This window comes from Marmota marmota, unplaced genomic scaffold (assembly GCF_001458135.2).
Source record: "Marmota marmota marmota unplaced genomic scaffold, marMar, whole genome shotgun sequence".
NCBI lineage: Eukaryota > Metazoa > Chordata > Mammalia > Rodentia > Sciuridae > Marmota > Marmota marmota.
The window spans coordinates 27,748,041-27,767,800 of record NW_025999900.1 but is presented as its reverse complement, the minus strand read 5'-3'; the positions used below and the strand labels follow the sequence as shown (position 1 = coordinate 27,767,800).

The 19,760-nt window shown below is 35.1% G+C and overlaps 1 protein-coding gene and 2 pseudogenes across 11 annotated transcripts in view; 2 read left to right on the top strand and 1 right to left on the bottom strand.

The window, feature by feature from the left end:
- Positions 1–19,760, bottom strand: part of Heatr5a (HEAT repeat containing 5A) — a 122,895-nt gene that overhangs the window by 42,126 nt on the left and 61,009 nt on the right. For 10 of the 11 annotated variants that reach the window (XM_048798702.1, XM_048798710.1, XM_048798701.1 and 7 more), the window contains exons 15-21: positions 16,001–16,164; positions 15,733–15,908; positions 10,272–10,377; positions 9,538–9,728; positions 6,603–6,762; positions 2,764–2,953; positions 1,680–1,849 (exon numbers count right to left, since the gene is read on the bottom strand). In XM_048798702.1, the coding sequence (XP_048654659.1) occupies positions 1,680–1,849; positions 2,764–2,953; positions 6,603–6,762; positions 9,538–9,728; positions 10,272–10,377; positions 15,733–15,908; positions 16,001–16,164 (1,157 nt within the window). The remainder of the gene's footprint in view (positions 1–1,679; positions 1,850–2,763; positions 2,954–6,602; positions 6,763–9,537; positions 9,729–10,271; positions 10,378–15,732; positions 15,909–16,000; positions 16,165–19,760) is intronic. The other variant, XM_048798709.1, reaches the window with a different exon arrangement.
- LOC107147325 lies at positions 3,157–3,681 on the top strand (annotated as a pseudogene).
- Positions 16,594–17,774, top strand: LOC125615255 (annotated as a pseudogene).

Genomic DNA, 19,760 nt, shown 5'->3' with positions numbered 1-19,760 from the left:
CAGATAAAGAGAGCCTAGACTTAGAATTTTTTTTTTGGCCTTGTGGATTAAACCCAGTGTCTGTCTACCACTGAGCTACATCTTCAGCCCTTTTATTTTGAAATAGGGTTCACCAAGTTTCTCAGGCTTGCCTTAAACTTGTGATCTTCTTGCCTCAGCCTCCTGAGCAGCTGGGATTATAGGCAGGTGGCACTGTACCCAGTTTAAGACTGGATTTAATGATACAAACATCATCTACAAAAGTAGAAACCAGGTACAATGGTGCATGTGTGTGATCCCAGCTAACTTGGGAAGATGAGGTACAAGGTTCACAAGTTCAGGGTCAGTCTCAGTAACTCAGTGAGACCCTATCTTTTTTTTCTTTTCTTTTTTCTTTTTTTAAAAAAACAAAAACTTTAGAAGCTTTATTCTAAAGGTGGGATTGATGGAATCAGATTTTCTTCTTTCTTTCTTTCTTTTTTTTTTTTGTGGTGCTGGGGATTGAACCCAGGGCCTTTTGCATGTGAGGCAAGCACTCTACCAAGTGAACTATATCTCCAGCTCCTCAGTGAGACCCTATCTTAAAAAAAAAAAAAAAAAAAAAGCTGGGAGCAGTGATGCACTACCAATAATCCCAGAAATTTAGGGGGCTTGAAGCAGGAGAATTGCAATTTCAAAGCCAGCCTTAGCAATTTAGCAAGACTCTATCTCAAAATAAAATAAAATAAAATGTACTGGGGATGTGGCTCGGTGGCTAATTGCTCTGGATTCAATATTAAATATATCAATAATTAATACAATATACATTTAAGACATACGTCAAGACAGAAAAAAAAAACAATTAATAGTATGGCGTGCTATTGGTACTTTTTTTAAAAGATAAAAAACAAAAGACTGTCTGTAGTAATGCTTCGCAACTGCCATACTACTTATGGGAGTATGCTGTAATATCACACAGGCAGAAAAAGTTGAAAAGCCAGGGTGTCAAGTTATAAACTGAAATGCAACTCAATTTTTGAGGCAAGCCCAGATAGAAATTGTTATGCTCAAGAAAAACCTTAACACCAATGATGCTTATGAATCACCTCATCAGAACTTCTAGTCCATTGCTTCATCTTTCTAAATGTTAGATACATTATTAGAACCCAGATTCTGACACACATATTGAGAAAAAGTATTATTTCTCCATCTGAGATGAAAAGAACTTTTATGCAATAATTTAGAATAGAGGACAAAGAAAAAAAGAGAAATCACATAAATATTTGCATGTACTAAAGCATTTATATATTACCTGAAACATTATAAGCACCCACTATGTATTGTTTACTGATTAATGAAGAGAGACAGGGTCTCACTGAGTTGCCTAGTGCCTCACTTTTGCTTAGGCTGGTTTTGAACTTGTGATCCCCTGTCTCAGCCTCCCCAGCCACTGGGATTACAGGTGTGTGCCACCACGCCCAGCAAATATTCCAAATCTTAAGTTCAATATTAATGGGAGAAAAAAATCTGTCTCATGTGCATTCATTTAAGAGGTAAATGTGTGAGAGCTGTCTCCCTCAAAAAAAAAAAAAAAAGACTGAAATACAATAGTTACATATATAACATCTAATTCTGAACATAGTATGAAGAATAATCAAACTGGAATAAATCCAAGTTTCAAACAAAAGAAACTAAGGGCTCATTTATGATTTTATACTCACACAGAGGCAGCTAACCAGGCTAGACAAGTTGACATGCCGAGGAGCAAACATGTGAAGCTGCTGAAGGCAAGAGATGGCCTGAGCTTGAACTAGGCAGTCTGGGTTATCCTGCATCACTGCACAACCCAGCAAACAAGAAGTCCTTAAGGCAGAAACTGAAGTACTGTTACCTAAAATAAAAAACCGGATGCTTTTAATAATCGACCTATAAAATCACTACTCTTTAAATATATTACTAGGTTTTAAAATTTATTTCCAGTTTTATCTTTATGGATCTATGAAGTAAAATTTCTACTGCAAAAGTGAGGACAGGGACTGATGGCATAACTTAGTGCTAGAGTACATGGCACACAAAAATTCCTGGGTACACAACACCTGTGCACACATACACATACACCCAAAGCAGGGACAACCTAGGTAACAAACTTTTAGATTACCTTGGTTATTCTTTTTCCTCCCCATTTTAACTTATTCTTTCTGTTTATTACAACACACATCACTAGACAATGAAAAATCTTAGAAGAGATTTCACTAAATTTTCATGAAAAGTAGAATTAGAAATTATCAAAAGGGCTGGGGCTGTAGCTCAGTGGTAGAGCGCTTGCCTATCATATGTGAGGCACTGGGTTCAATCCTTAGCACCATATAAAAAAACAAAACAAATAAAGGCATGCTGTCCATCTATAACTATAGGAAAAAAAAAACATAAAAAAAGAATTACCAATAAACAGAAATTATAGTAGTTACGAGTTACCTTCATATATTATAATCACATACTATTCATTTGAACAGACTGGCATATTTGAGATTTTTTAATTTAGTCATTTATTTTTTAAATAGGTCAGAGCTCCTTAAACTATTCTATGTCTGTCATTTTAATTATTAAGGAATATATCTTACCTTTCTAATTATGGTACTCCTTGTCTTTTCCAGGTAAGAGAAATCAGGCTGAATGACATTTATACATTTATTTAACAAAAACATACTGAGCAACCACCATGTGCCAAATATAGACTGGGAAAGTAATCAATTTTTTATGTGTATATTTTTAATGTAAAACATTACAAAAGCCACCCATCCATACCTTGTAGCTCTGGACCTAATGTGGTAATAAGGGCATTCAAACAGCGACCAAGACTCTGGTGAACTTCAGCATGAGTGGGAGGCACATTTAACAACAACATTATAATGAGAGAAAGGGTAGGCTCCACATGCACATAAAAGAGTGGGCCAGCAGAGTCAATTACCAATGATAGAGAATGCAGTGCCCAGGTCTGTGAAGACAGAGAACAACAATTAAAAATGTGATAGTAGCATTTAAGAAACATATAAAACATTAAACTGTTCTTTGTTGAAGCAAGGGCTTAAGTAATGGCAAAGTAAGTGTATGCTACAAATAATTTGGAAAGAGAAATGGAGAACCTTAAGAGTTTAAGCTCCTTCTCTTCAACAAAGCTCCCGAGTGGCAGACACAGAGATGCAGATTTTTGTGAAGACCATCTTTTGCATCACTGTACACCCCAGCAAACAAGAAGTCCTGACGGGCAAGGCCATCACCCTCAAGGCCGAGCCCAATGACACCACTGAGAATGTCAAAGCCAAAATTCAAGACAAGGAGGGCATCCCACTGACCAGCAGCGCCTGATATTTGTGGGCAAACAGCTGGAAGATTTGGCTGCACTCTCTCAGATTACAACATAAAGAGTCCTCCCTGCACTTGGTGCTTCACCTTCCAGGTGGCATCACTGAGCCCTCCCTGTGCCAGCTGACTCAGAAGTACAACTGTGACAAGATGATCTGTCACAAGTGTTATGCCCACCTGCCCCCCTGTGCTGTCAGCTGCTGCAAGAAGAGTGGCCACACCAATAATCTCTGCCCAAAAAGAAGGTGAAATAAAGCCCTTTACTGGCTCCTTTCCCCAAAGGGTGGCCTCTTGCCCAAGCCCCATATATGGCCTTGGGACCTCAATAAAATTTTCCTTACATTGACTGAAGCAGTACAAAGAGAGAGAGAGAGAGAGAGAGAGAGAGAGAGAGAGAGAGAGAGAGAGAGANATTGACTGAAGCAGTACAAAGAGAGAGAGAGAGAGAGAGAGAGAGAGAGAGAGAGAGAGAGAGAGATATTAAGAAAATTCTTGGCTTGGTACAGTGGCACACCTGTAATTACAGCCACTTGGGAGGCTGAGGCATAGGATTGCAAATTTGAGGCTAATCCCAGCAACTTAGCAAGACCCTATCTCAAAATAAAAAATAAAAAGAACTGGGGTAAAGTACCCCTGGGTTCAACCCCTACTACTGCCCACCCCCCAAAACAAAAAGAAAAAGAGAATTTTTCTCTTTAAATACCCAATATAAAACCAACTCAGAGACAATCACCAAATGTAGATATAGCTCAGTGCTAAGAATTTCAAGATAAATGTTTGGTACTTTAGCTAACAGCTTGAATCAAATACAGTTTTTTGAAAATTTCATTTTTTAAACCTATATAAAGAACAAAAATTCAAATTTTAAAAAGGATTCAACAAAATCTACAACTTATATGCAACAATATGGACATATCTCTTGAACAAAACATGGAATGAAGAAAGGCAGACATAGAGAGTACCTACCTACTGTCTAATTGCACTTATGTAAATTATAAAAGAAAGAAAATTGATTTATGCTGTTGCAAATAAGGACAGTGGTTATCCTTGATGGGGCAGATAGTTAACTAGAACATAGCATGATAAGAAGGTGTGGGGTACTGATAATGTCTTTTGATCCAGATACTCATTACACATTACACTGATAACCAATGAAACTGAATGCTAAGTAAAATAAGTTCATTATAGTATTTTCTTTTTTAAAAAAATATTTATTTAGTTGTAGATGAACATATAGTATCTTTATTTTGATGTGGTGCTGAGGATCGAACCCAGTGCCTCACACATATGAGGCAAGCACTTTACCACTGAGCTACAGCCCCAGCCCCAATTATTGTATTTTCAACTTTTGTGACTGTTTGAATGTTCCACAATAAGAAGCTAATAAAAAGTTCCAACCCCTTAAGGAAATGAAATGAAAAAAAATTCTCTCTCTCATCAATGGATATGTAAGAAAGCTTAAAATACTTTAGTACAACAATGAGTTCTTATCAGTTAGGTGATGATAATAGCAATCAAGAAAACTCAGGGCTTTTTTGTCTGTTTGTTTTTCAAGCTGGGGATTCAACTTAGGGCCTTGTGCAGTGCATGCTAAGCATAAACTCTATCACTAAGTTACAACCCCCAGCTCCAAGATGACTTAGGTTTGATTACACTGGAAACTATGGAAAGAAGCATTTAAATTAATCAACAAAAAGGTATTCAACATAAACCTAGACTTCCTTGAAAGGGAAGAAGAATACAACAGAAAGAAAAGGTACTGTATTTAAAGATGGTTGAAAAATGGAAAACTTTTTGAGTCAATTCAATCAAGTATTCAATGATGTTGAGGAGACTATTAAAAATATGGTAATTCAAAAAAAGAAAGCTATGGATTAGAGATGTTCAAGTTTAATGAGATAGTGGTTAAATTGGTTCTTTTTTTTTTGAGAGAGAATATTAATATTTATTTTTTAGTTTTCGGCGGGCACAACATCTTTGTTTGTATGTGGTGCTGAGGATTGAACCCGGGCCGCACACATGCCAGGCAAGCGCGCTACCGCTTGAGCCACATCCCCAGCCCCTAAATTGGTTCTTAAAACACTAAAAAATTTAAAATATCAGATAAGAAAGGGAGGGAGAATGACAAAAGGAAAAAATGTAAATGCAGATATGAGAATAACATCTGGGAGAGAAGACAGTAAGTACATTGGTGTAAGAACAGACAGACTTTCTGGGTCAGTGGATAAGACTAGAATAAGAAGTTGATTAAGAAGCAATAAGCAGGGCTGGCGTTGTGGCTCAGCGGTAGAGTGCTCACCTAGAACGTGCAAGGCCCTGGGTTCAATCCTCAGCACCACATAAAAATAAATAAATAAAATAAAGGTATTGTGTCTAACTACAATTAAAAAAAATAAAATATTTAAAAAAATGCAATAAGCAGTTTGCCCACCTTTTCATTTGGGAAGCAGCAAAATGAAAGTTTCTAGAAAAATAAATTGGTTTCATATTTAGAGAGGGTTGGAAAGAAAAGAATCTAAAAATATAAAAAAATAACTCATTTGGAGGTTACTATACTAAGGAAGAGATAAGGAAAGCAAAAGAACATGAACAATAAAAATCATTAAAATATCAAGAGAATGATTTTACTGACTGAAATGGGTAAGATATGTACAAAAATATGGTCTAGTGGTTAAAAATTGGATTTTGATTCCATGATTGGTGTTCGTGTCCTGATTTCACAGCTCATTGGCTTTTCAGTTATGAGCAAGTAACTAAGCTTCTGTAAGCTTCAGTTTTATTTTGCTGTAAGGGCCTATACACCCTAAATTACAGTGAGGATTAAATATGCTAATATATTTAGAAGAGTATAATGATATTTTATTATAGAAGAGCGATGTTTTTCAATAAAAGATATTGAACATGACTTCAGACACTCTAGTTGAAAGAATATAGATAAATTTGAATTTTAAAAATCCATTTAACAGAGATGGACATCATTACCCTAAGGTGCATGTATGACTATACATATGGTATGATGCTACAACAAGTACAACCAGAGAAATGAAAAGTTGTGCTGCAATTGTGTACAATGAATCAAAATGCATTCTGCTGTCATATATACCTAATTAAAAGAAATAAATTCATTTAAAAAAATCCAGTTAACAAAGTTAATCAAAGTTAACACTTGCCTTAACATTAATGGGGGAAATATTATTCACAAATTATCAGTGGTCATTAAAAACAATCAACATCATCTACAAATCATGTATTTCAAGGAAGGCATTGTGTGAGGTACTCACCTGCACATCAGGAGAAGTGCTGTCCTGAGACAAAGTGTAAAGGATCCCAATGCAAGAATTCAAGTGCTGAGAAGAACTTATTCCTCCTAAATACCTATTTAGGGATCCCAAAGCCAACGAGTGTCCTGTCCTTGTAACCACATCCCTTGCTGACTTCAATCTGTAATTATGGGAATAAAAATAAATGACAAGCATTGAAAAAACAAAATCAAGCCTAACATATGTACTCTGTCATTTAGACAACCTTTTTAAATTTTTATTTATTTATTTTTAAAGACAGAACCGTGAGGGAGGCACTGTGGTGCATGTTTGTAATTCCAGTATAATTCCAGCTCATTAGGCTGAGACAGAAGGATCACAAATTCAAAGCCAGCCTCAGCAACTTAGCAAGGCCCTAAGCAACTTAGAAAGACCCTTTCTCAAAATAAAAAATAAAAAGGGCTGGGAATGTGGCTCAGTGGTTAAATATCCCTGGGTCCTGATACCAAATAAATAAATAAATAAATAGACAGATAGATAAAAAAGACAGTCCTGGGCATAGAACTCATGTATATATACATGACAGAGTATACAGAATATATTTTGACATATACACATGGAGTATAACTTATTCTAATTAGGATCCCATTCTTATGGTTATATATGATGTGGAGTTTCACTGGTTGTATATTCACATAGGAACATAGGTAAGTTATGTGTGATAGATTCTACAACTCTCAGCTAATTTAAGCACTTTACACTTAGTTCATTTTTGTTTTAAATTTTATTATGAGAGGGGGTTTTGCTAAATCCTGAGGCTAGCCTCAAACTTGTGATCCCTGACTCACGTCTCCTGAGCAGCTGAGATTATAGGTGTATACCACTGTGCCATGATATTTAATTTTTCTTTATGATCTTCTCAACAATTCTGAGGTTAGCATCAGCCTGGCCTACATTAATAGTCTTAGAGGAAGTTTTTGGTACCGGGGATTAAACTCAGGGGCACTCAACCACTGAGCCACATCCCCCAGCCCTATTTTGTATTTTATTTAGAGACAAGAGTCTCACTGAGTTGCTTAGCGCCTCGCTTTGGCTGAGGCTGGCTTTGAACTCATGATCCTCCTGCCTCAGGCTCCAGGACCACTGTGTATGGTGCCTATATTAATATTCTTAAATAGAAAAGACAGTATTAATAACCTTCTATTTGAAATAGAGGAAAACTGGCTGAGAGGATTAAGCAATCTACCCAAAATGATAGAACTACAGAAATCAAAGTACAGTTTATGTTTTTGTTTTTTTTTTTTAATCTGCAGTCTATAGTTTTTCCTTCTCCTGTAGATTGGTGCTACTACCTATCATCTATATTTTACATAATAAAACTCCATTAAATATCTAACTGTCCTAGAGTTTATTCCCTTGATGGTCACTTCATATTCTAGATAGTGATCTTTCTCTTACTACTTAAGACTAAAGCTGAAATAGTAATATTTTTGTGTTTCAAGATCAGCAGGCCAAGGGCTGGGGATATGGTTCAAACGGTAGCGCGCTCACCTGGCATGTGTGAGGCACTGGGTTCGATCCTCAGCACCACATAAAAATAAAATAAAAATATTGTGTCCACCTAAAGCTAAAAAATAAATATTAAAAAAAAGATCAGCAGGCCATGAGAGTTCTTTATTTAAATTTTTTTTTGTTTCTTTTATACATACATGACCAGAGTATATATACAGAATGTATTTTGACATATATACATAGAGTATAACTTATTCTAATTAGGATCCCATTCTTGCGGTTATACAAGATGTGGGGTTTCACTGGTGGTGTATTCATATATGAACATAGGAAAGTTATGTCTGATTGATTCTACTATCTTTCCTATTTCATCCTTCCTCCCTTCCCTTCATTCTCCTTTATTATTGTCTTTTCTATTCCACCCCCGCCCAACTTTTTGTGTGTTAGCATTCACATATCAGAGAGAATATTTGACTTTTGGTTTTTTGGGATTGGCTTATTTTACTTATCTGGATCTATCCATTTACTGGCAAAAGTCATTCTTTTTTACGGGTGACTAATATTCCAGCGTGTATATATACCACATTTTCTTTTTCTATTCATTTGAAGGGCATCTTGGTTGGTCCATAGCTTAGCTATTGTGAATTAAGCTGCTAGAAACATTGATGTGGCTGCATCACTGTAGTATGCTAATTTTTAGTCCTTTGAGTATATACTGAGGAGTCGGATAACTGGGTCAAATGGTGGTTCCATTCCATGTTTTCTCAGGAATCTCTGTACTGTTTTCCAGAGTGGTTGCATCAATTTGCAGTTCCACCAGCAATATATGAGTGAAACTTTCCCCCCACATTCACACCAATGTTCATTATTACTTGTGTTCTTGATAACTGTCACTCTGACTGGAGTGAGATGTAATTTCAGTGTAGTTTTAATTTGTATTTCTCTAATTGCTAGAGATGTTGAACATTTTCTTAAAAATAGATTTTTAGATGTTGATGGATCTTTATTTTATTCATTCATTTATATTTGGTGCTGAGAATATAACTTAGTGCCCCATGCATGCTAGGCCAGTGCTCTACCATTGGGCCACAACCCCAGCCCCTGTTGAACATTTGTTCATGCATTTGTTGACCATTTGTATTTCTTCTTCTGGGCAATGCCTGTTCAATTCCTTTGCTCATTTATTGATTGGGTTATTTATTTTGGTGTTAAATTTTTTGAGTTCTTTATACATCCTGGAGAGTGATGCTCTATTTGAGATGCAGGTGGCAAAGATATTCTCCCATTCTATAGGTTCTTCTTTCATGCTCTTGGCACCCACATTTGTCAGTTTTCTTTTCTTAGTTAAATCTATGAATCAGATTTCTTACTAGTTCCAACAAATCAGCAAGCTATTACCACTTTTATCACATAGCCCCTGGTATTAAATAAAAAATTAACTTACTTGTCAAAGCTAACTTGAGCTAATCCAGCAGTAAAAGCTCCATCATCAACTACTTGGGCTAATCTAGCCCATGCCTCTGCAGCTGCACATCTCAAAAGGGGGTTGGCACTTTCTAGGGCTCCCATCACTAATGTTAGAGCAAGTCTTCTCATTTCATCTGGACCTAAACTTCCCTTTGAGTCAGCCACATACTAAAATACATAAAGAAAAATTCAAATTTATAACTATAGCAAATTCTCTTGTCTAGCTGAGAATGTATATTCTTGTTAACATGTAAGTTCATATATGTTAATACTTTAAAACATCAGAACACAAAAATGAACACTGATCACACAAACAAAATTCGATCTTTTTCTCACAAAGTACTTTAAAATTTTACCACCAGGCAAACAAAATAGCAATCAATTATCACTATGGCATAAATGAGTTCCAAAGAACATTAATAGATGTCTAAAAGGAACCATCTGAATGAATCCTGTAATATTTTACTTAGAAACAATAAGTCACAAATGCAACAGTGAACTGGATTTGGCCCATAGGCCACAGACCATCAATCCCTAGGCTGGTATTATACAAAGAAAAAGTAGAAGAATTTCAAATCCTGAAACACTACCATCAGGAGATTAGGACAAATTTAGAAAATAAAGCTCTTTAAAAATATTATTCTCCATAATTAGCCATACATTTTTTAAAAAGAATTAAGCAAATATTTGAATTTAAAAAAGCAGAATTACCTTTAAAAAATTAGAAATGGAAGAAACAACATGTAACTGAACTACTTGTTGACGAGCTCCTTTTGTGTGCTTCATACTGTTCAAAAGCTGTTCCAATATAAGAAGCCTAAAATAAGAATCAACAAAATTTAAAAGCAAGTAGATAATTTTGGTATTGGGGATTGAACCCAGGAGTGCTTAACCACTGAACCACATCCCCGGCCCTTTTTAAATTTTGAGACAGGTTCTCAACAAGTTGACCTCAAATCTGTGATCCTATTGCCTCAACTTCCAAGTGTCTGGGATTACAGGTATGTGCCGCCAAGCCCAGCCCTTATAGCTTTTGACTAAATGCTTAGAACAGACAATTCCACCTTTTAGAAATAGATGAAAAAAAATTACCCCCAAATTATCAAATTCATATCAAGTTGCAACAAATTCAACACAGAAGCAGATTACAGGGATCTCCTGAGTCTTCTTTTAATGAACATTTGTCTAGTAAGTGTCACTGTTAGCCGATTCCTTGGTTCTTTTTTTTTTTTAAATATACATTTTTTAGATGTATAGACCTTTATTTTATTCATTTATTTATATGTGGTGCTGAGACTCGAACCCAGTGTCTCACACCATGCTAGGCAAGCACTCTACCACTGAGCCATAGCCTCAGCCCCTTGGTTCTTTTTTTAAAAATATTTATTTTTCAGTTTTTGGTGAACACAACATTTTTATTTTATTTTTATGTGGTGCTGAAGATCGAACCCAGTGAGTGCCCTGTGCATGCCAGGCCAGCGCGTTACCACTTGAGCCACATCCCCAGCCCTCCTTGGTTCTTAATACTAAGACTTATTAAAGTCAAATACATTGCTTTGTCTTAAACTTAGCACCAACATATGTCATTGATAGTTAAGTAGAAGAGGCACAATTCTTTGAACCCCCACCCATAATTAAAAAATGTATTTGGGATCATACCAAATATAACACAATTTTTTTTTTTTTTAAGAAAGAGTGAGAGAGAGGGAGAGAGAGAATTTTTTTTTTTTTAATATTTATTTTTTACTATTTGGCGGACACAACATCTTTGTCTGTATGTGGTGCTGAGGATTGAACCCGGGCCGCACGCATGCCAGGCAAGTGTGCTACCGCCTGAGCCACATCCCCAGCCCTATAACACAATTTTAACTCTTGTTTTTCTCATTTAATATTACCTCTTTAGTATTTTTAAATTAATTTTATTCTTTGGTAACTTTTGTGAACCTGAAATTCATTAAACACATGCTCCACAATTTATTGTCTCTCTGATGCGAGTAGTTTTCCAATTATCACAATTTATAATAAATATACATACTATTTTTGGTCTGGGGTTGCATGTCTACTAACTATTTGTATGTCTTTTGTGAATCATTTTTCATGTCTTTATAGCACAGAGGTTTTCTTTCTTTTTTTTTTTTTAATTTTAGTTGGACACAATACCTTTATTTACTTATTTTTATGTGGTGCTGAGGATCGAACCCAATGATTCCCACCTGCTAGGTGAGAGCTCTACCACTGAGTCATAACCCAGGCCCCCAGAGGTTTGACTTTCTTGAGATTAAAGATATATAGCCATGAAACAAGTCACCCCATTTTTCTATCAATTTCTTCTTATAGACATAGTCTCTAATCTCAATATTTTCTTTCCCCTCAACTCTCCAATTAAATTAAGGAAAGCTGAAATAACATTGAATATTATTTTGAGGTTTATGAATTATCTTGATAGCAGGAATAATGCTTTATAATTTATCTTCATTTTTTTTAACATCTTGTGTTTGGCAGGTAGTAGGCAGTCAAATCTACTTGTCTAATAAACACAAAGGTTAATTGTGTTGAACAGGTAAAAACAGGGTGTGACTGCCTGAAGATGGCATATGGGTATGCTTTTATCTGACCCTAGTGTATTTCTAATAAAATTCCCCTGTTCTTAGCTAGATCTTTATCATTATGTTGAGGCCACATGCTTAATATAATTCTACTCCAAATGATAATTTTATTATCAAAGCAACATAGATATGGGCATTGTGCCTTTAAAAAGTCCAACTGCAAAAGTCAAAGAAAAAAGGAAGGTGCTAGCTAGGCTATATATTATGTGCACTGGAAAAAGTACTATACATATCAATTCATATCATATAATAAAAATAGAAGATCACTAAGAATTGGGAAAACCATACCACTCTAATATTCACCCATGATCCTACCATCTAGAAAGAGCCACCATTAATATTTTGTCACCTTTGTTCTTATCATTTCCCCCCCTAGGCATATGAAAATAATTTTTAGAAAACTGAGATGATGAGGCTGAGGATGTAGCTCAGTGGTAGCATGTTTGCCACTTATCTAGCATGTGTGAGGTCCTGGGTTCAATACCCTAGGACAGCAAAAAAAAAAAAAAAAAGAAAGAAAGCTGAAATCTGGGATCACTTTACTGATGACCTTGTTTCTTTTCTAAATATCTCCTAAACAATATTATCAGGGATTTCCCCATTTTATTAACTATTATAGTGGAACAATTTTCTGCCCATTGATCAAAAACATATTTAAGGCATTTTGTTTAAAGGATATATTTATACCCAAATAACATTTCAGGAAGATTGTAGAGGGTAAATGTGACATCAAGGGGACAACCATACAGTCCAGTGCATAAGTTTATAAACTTAAAGATCATATTAGATCATATTATTAGATCATATCCTGTATCTCTGTTAAAATGGAAATGTATCATGTTGAAAGTAGGAAAAACATATAATGTTAGAGCTGGAGAATTTTTCATACCATATAATTTGAGTTGCATTATTTTCCTGCTCACACTCATGGGTCAAACTATAAAAGAGAGTTGCTGGAGACCCAAAACTTTTTCTCTATCTTTTGCCCCCTAATCCTGACAGTCTTTTAATATGCTATTAACAAGAGTTCAGGATAAATAACGACACTAATTCCTTTAGAGACCTCAACAATTGAATTGTCAGGAAGATGGAGATGATTTGTTCTTAGTAATACCAACTGGTATTCCTAAGTAGTATCAATGATAATATATAATTATCAGTTTGTAAGAAAATGATTAGATAAAAAAGTTTTAAGTCCAGGTGGAATACAAACATTTAGTTAAAGGGCACTTAGATAAAGGGCAAAAATATACACCTGAAAATGCTGATTTACTTTTTACTTCCAGAGAGGGTATATAATGGCATTTTTTTTTTAAAGTACTGAGAACTGCTAAACTTTTCCTCTCTCTTTACTCAAGAGTAATAGCATTTCTGGAAGCAATGCATTTACAGCAGTGGTCCTTACTCTAGGCTGCCTATGAGAATCATCTAAGAAGTTTCTAAAAATTTCAGTGCCTACCATAGAACGTACATCATACTAATAAATCATAATCCTTAGTTTTTTGTTTTTACAGGACTGAAGATTGAACCCAAGTGCACTCAACCACTAGGCTACATCCCCATTCCTTTTTATTTTTTTTATTTTGAGACAGGGTCTCACTAAGTTGTCAAGGCTGAGCCTTGAATTTACAATCCTCTTGTCTTAGCCTCCTGAGTAGCTAGGACTATAAGTATGTGCCATCATGCCCAGCTAGAATCTTTAGTATTTTTAAAAGTTGTTTAGATGATTACAATGGACCGCAAAACAAACCAAGGATGAAAAATCCTCATGTGAATTATTCATTTTTCTTGCAATCAGATGCAAAACATATTTAAAAATAACCATAAACAGCTGGGCATGATGACACATGCCTATAATCCCAGCCACCAGAAAGGCTAAATCAGGAGTATCACAAGTTCAAGGCTAGTCTTGGCAACTTGGTAATACCCTGTCTCAAAATCAAAAATAAAAAAGGGCTGGGCATATAGCTCAGTGGTAAAACATCCCTGGGTCTAAACTCCAGTACCGCAAAACAAATAAACAAAAACCACAGGCAACCCCTATTGGGTCCTCTCTCACCCTGTAGGAGCTCTCTCTTTTCTTCTCATTTGAATAAATCCTACTCTTTTATGCTACACACACACACACACAAAACAAACAAACAAACAAACAAAAACTCCACAAACAACACATGAACAAGATCAATAACACTTTCTGTACAAAATATCAACTTCTCAACCTTTCAATATTTTAGGGCTTTAGCTTTTTTAGTGCTTTAATATTGGCAATGCGATATTAAATTTTCTTATTCAATATTAGTAATATTAGTATTAATATTAGTATATTTATATTCTTTTTAATATTAGTAACACAATATTAAATTTTCTTATTTGTAGAATTCTATAGTCAGAAAAGAACCAACTAGCTTAAAATATAATTTCTCATAAAAAATTACTTCCAAAGTAAAAAAACAAAACAAAACAAAAAAACAGCTGCCATAAACAAATATATCTGGGATAACAGCAAATTAGAAATTTAACTTTCCTAGCCATGTATTTCTCTCCTAAGGCTCTCTAATGACACCCACTGGTGGATACTGATAATAGCTATGACCTACTTTTTGATGGGGCCAGACTATTTCCTTTAAACACTCTCCAAAGTACTGTCTACTACTTTTGTTTAGTTAGAATCCAAATAGGAAGATAGGTTTTGCTTTTATCATGTCTCAACATTTTTATTAAAACAAAATCTAACTGGATGCGGTAGTGCACGCCTGTAATCACAGCAATCTGGGAGGCTGAGGCAGCAAGTTCAAAGCTATCAGCAACCTAGTGAGGCCCTATGCAACTTAGTGAGACCCTGATTCAAAAGGAATGGAAGGACAGCAGAATAAAATAGACATTACTATTGCTGTGGGTATATATGTGACTGCCTGACCAATGTGATCTGTAACCTGTATACTCAGAAAAATGAGAAATTATATTCCATATGATTCAAATGTATGATATGACAAGATCACTGTACTGTCATGTGTCACTAATTAAAACAAATAAATTTCAGTGATGTCACAAGAAAAAAAAACATAAAAAGTGCTAGGGATATAGATCAGTGACCAAGCACCCTTGGATTCAATCCCCAGTACCAAACCAACATTTTGAAACCAACCTAAATGAAGACTAATCCCTGAACCTATAAAATAGTTCTGTAAAATTTCCAAAGTATGAAAGCCTATAAGACCTTAGTCTAAAAAAAAAAAAAAAAAAAAAAAAAAGGTAGCAATTGCTCATAAATCAATATTCTTTTGTCACTATTGACCTTTCCATTTGTATTTTCAGCTACATTATAAGCTAACTGTGGGTAAAGAACTGTATCCACAATAATACCTAGTGGTTTGGGGTATTTAATAATTCCTTATTTAGTATTAGTCAAATGAAGAACCTTTATCTCACCTTCATTTGTCACTTATGAGAAATCTTCTATGTTAATAAGATCTTCTGACAACATTCTTCTTACCCACTAGTTAGTTCTCTACTATGCATTCACTGAACCAGTTATATATTATGTTAGGATAAGTGAAGAGATTTACCTTTGAGCTTCTCCCACATGAGCACAGACAACCCCAAAGAGCTTTGCTGCAGAGCTAATAACTGATAGTGTAGGAGGCAGGGGCTTAGGCACAGAATCTCCCTCTACATCCTTCTCATAAATAGAATAAGGGTCATATTCAAGACTTCCACAGGCACCCCCATTACCAAGCAGGAGCTAAAATGAGGATTAAAAAAAAAGAGGATTTTTAAAAATATCATTGTTCATCAGTTGAATCTATTCAAGCGTTATTAAAAAAACGGTCATACCTGTTCTTCAATAAATCTATGGTCAGTCTCTTGTAGCAAAGGACTTAATATCAAAAGATCATCCTGATGACAAAGAGGTGGAAGTAAAAATGTAGATGCAGCCACCTGAATATCAGGGGCAGTAAGGTCAGCAGCCAGTTCTTTGAGGATAGCACAGAGGTGTCCTATTGAATCACAGGGAAAAAGCAATTAGCAATAAGAACAAGCAATTAACTGGTTAGACTACAGGATAAAACAAGCCCAGATTGAGCTTTAATTCACACAATGGCCAACTTTATTATATTGTAGCCAAATATTGTATCCTTGTCCTTGAAAAATGCCCTACAAATCAATGTATTGCTGCTCACAAGGTTAAGAACGAATAGTGAAAAGACAGTTTAAAATATATGCCTCATAATACTGAGTGAATACTACGATCAATTAAAAAAAAAAAATAGCATAAGCCTGGTGTGGTGGCACACATCTGTAATCCCAGAGGCTTGGGAGGCTGAGACAAAAGGATTGGGAGTTCAGAGCCAGCCTCAGTAATTTAGCAAGGACCCAAGCAACTCAGTGAGACCCTGTCTCTAAATAAAATACAAAAAAGGGCTGGGGATGTGGTTCAGTGGTTGAATGCCCCTACTTCAATCTCCGGTACCAAAAACCAAACCAAACCAAACCAAACCAAAAAACCCCCAACAAAGCACAAAAATAAATTTAGGCATCTAATACTCTCATTCCTTAGGCATGCAATAAATTCTGTTTGTTTTTCCTTTTCCTGTTTAAACAAAATAGATTTAGTTAGCATGGTGGTGTGTGCCTATTAGTCCCAACTACTGGTGAGGATGAGGCAGGATCATTTGAGCCTAGGAATTTGAGGCCAGGCTGAGCAACATAGCAAGTATCCTCTTAAATTTTTTTTGGAGAATTATGTTGGATTTTAAGAAGCATGGCTTGGAAAGCATCTCTGAGTCTACCAAATAGACAACATGAACAAAGCTCCCAAACTGATAAAATTTATGGACAAGAAGTTATCATTGAAATTAAATGGTGGCAGATAAGTCTAAGGAATATTGTGGGATTTGATCCCTTTATGAAACTTGTGATAGATGAATGTATGGAGATGGCAACTAGTGGGCAACAGAACAATATTGGAATGGTGGTAATATGAGTAAATAGTATCATCATGTTAGAAGCCTTGGAATGAGTATAAATAATGGCTGTTCAGCAGAGAAATCCATGTCCCTTCTTCAAAGGGCCTGTTTAACTATGACATAAAAATCAGGTCATGTACACTTTCATATTAAATTTTTTGTTAAATGAACTTTTTAATAGAAAAAAGAAGCATCGCCTGAAAACATTTATATTTAGATATGTTTTTATTATGGAAAATTTCAAACCTATTAAAAGGAGACAATAATATCATGACCCCTATCCTCCACACAGGTGGAATGATCCTGTTTCACTTATATCCCTGCTCACTATAACACCATCCTTCATTTTATTTATTGATTGGTACTGGGAATAAGCCACATCCCCAGCCCTTTTTAGTTTTTGTTTTGAGACAGGGTCTTACTAAGTTATGTAGGGCCTCACTAAATGGCTGAGGCTGGCTATGAACTTCTGATCCTACTGCCTTAGCCTAAGCTACTGGTATTATAGGTATGCACCACTGCACCTGGCCTTCATATTATTTAGAAGCAATCTTAGATAGCATATCACTTTATCCATGAATGTTTTACCATTAAAAGACATTTTATTTGAAACTATCAAAATCTCATGTTTAAAAAAAAACACTAGAGGGCTGGGGATGTGGCTCAAGCGGTAGCACGCTCGCCTGGCATGCGTGCGGCCCGGGTTCGATCCTCAGCACCACATACAAAGATGTTGTGTCCGCCGAAAACTAAAAAAATAAAGATTAAAAAATTCTCTCTCTCTCTCTCTCTCTCTCCCTCCCTCCCTCTCTCACTCTATCTTAAAAAAAAAAAAAAAACACTAGAAATCAAATATCTAGTAAGTGTTCGAATTTCCAACTGTCTTATCATAAGTGCCTGTTTTTGTTTGATTCTATGTTTAAATGCAGATGTAAATAAGGTCTACACATTGCAGCTAGTTGATATTTAAATATTTATCAATTCAATATTCTCATTCTACCTGTTTTTTTTTTTTTTTCTCCTCACTGTGATTCATTTGAAGCAACAAAGTGTAGAACTTTCTACACTCTGGATTTTGATGATTATAGCCCCCTGGCGCAGTTTAATTTTTCATAAGGAAGTATTTCGTGATCTTTTCTAAGACACAAGACAGCATATGCTTTTCTCTCTATATTTACATTTTGAAAAACTGGTTTATTTATCATACTTGCCCAAATTATCATCTCGAAGATGTTTTGCCCTAATTTCTGACGGATTATCATAGAAAATTTTATCTACATAGAACTTTTTTTTTTTTTTGCCAGTTTGTAACTTAAGTATTGCAGGAATGAGTAAAAACTGCCTTAGAAAAATATTTACTTTTTCAATTATTTGAGCAATAGCATAAGGATGAAATGAGGGATAGAGTTGATTTCTACCTACTTCAGGTGACAGAATACATCAGGAAGTGTGTAGCTATTCTAATTTTTTTTCAGAGAAGGGGTCTTATTATATATTGCTCAGGCTGACCTTAAATTCCTAGGCTCAATTCATTCTCCTGACTCAGCTTCCAGAGTAGAAGGAACTACAGGCATGTGACACCACACCTGGCATTTTTTTCTACACCACCAGTATTAGTAATGCTAGTAACAACAAATATTTATTAAAGACTCAAGACCCAAGTTTTCAATTAATTTAATGAAATTAATTATTTCAGTTACTATAAGTGGTATATCTACTGCTTAATTTAAGTGTTTCATATCTTGGATGACAAGGCAAAATGGTAAATTAATGTGTCAGGAAACCTTTTAAAACCTTTGTACATCATCCTCATAATAAACCTCATGCAGTCAGGTCAGTACTGCTATTTTATAGATGAGGAAAGAGGAATAGAGAGTTAAAACTAAGAACTCAATTTTCATTCCACAACCTACAGAAAACTGTCATTCTGAAAAGTATTTGCTGTATAACCATGAGGAAATTACTTTAATTTCTTAAAATACTTTTCATATAAAAAAAACAATTTTCATGTCTTGTCAGATGACTTTTAGACATTAGAGTAACTGATATGATCAGAGTTTAAGATCAGAACTTTAAACCTGTTTTGTTACTCAGTCTTATTTTTCAAATTAATTAGGCAAATTCATCTAAAGACTACTATTTCCTCTGTGTTACAGATTTAGAAGTTGCTAAAGGTTGTTACTATACTATGTAAGGTATATTATTTGAAATGACAATGAATATTTTAATGGTGCAGTTAGAACATAAGCCCCATCATATCATGAATTTAGAAAGGGTGTGGGGAAGGAAGGATAGTAGAATGAATCGGATATTATTACCCTATGTGTATATGTGATTACATAACTGGTGTGATTCTATATTACTATTGTACTTCATACATATTATACAAATCTATTAAAAATAGAAAACAGGACTGGGGATGTAACTCATTAAGCATTTGCCTAGCATATCATGAGTGAGGCCCTGAATTTGATCCTTTGTACCACACACACACAAAAAAAGTGAAAATTTTGCTCTTAAATTCAATATTCCTAAGGGATAGAGGGACCCTTACTACTTTTATTGTTATAATTATAAAGATGGAAAAATGGCAAGTTATTTTTAATTGAAATATAAAAATATAAATG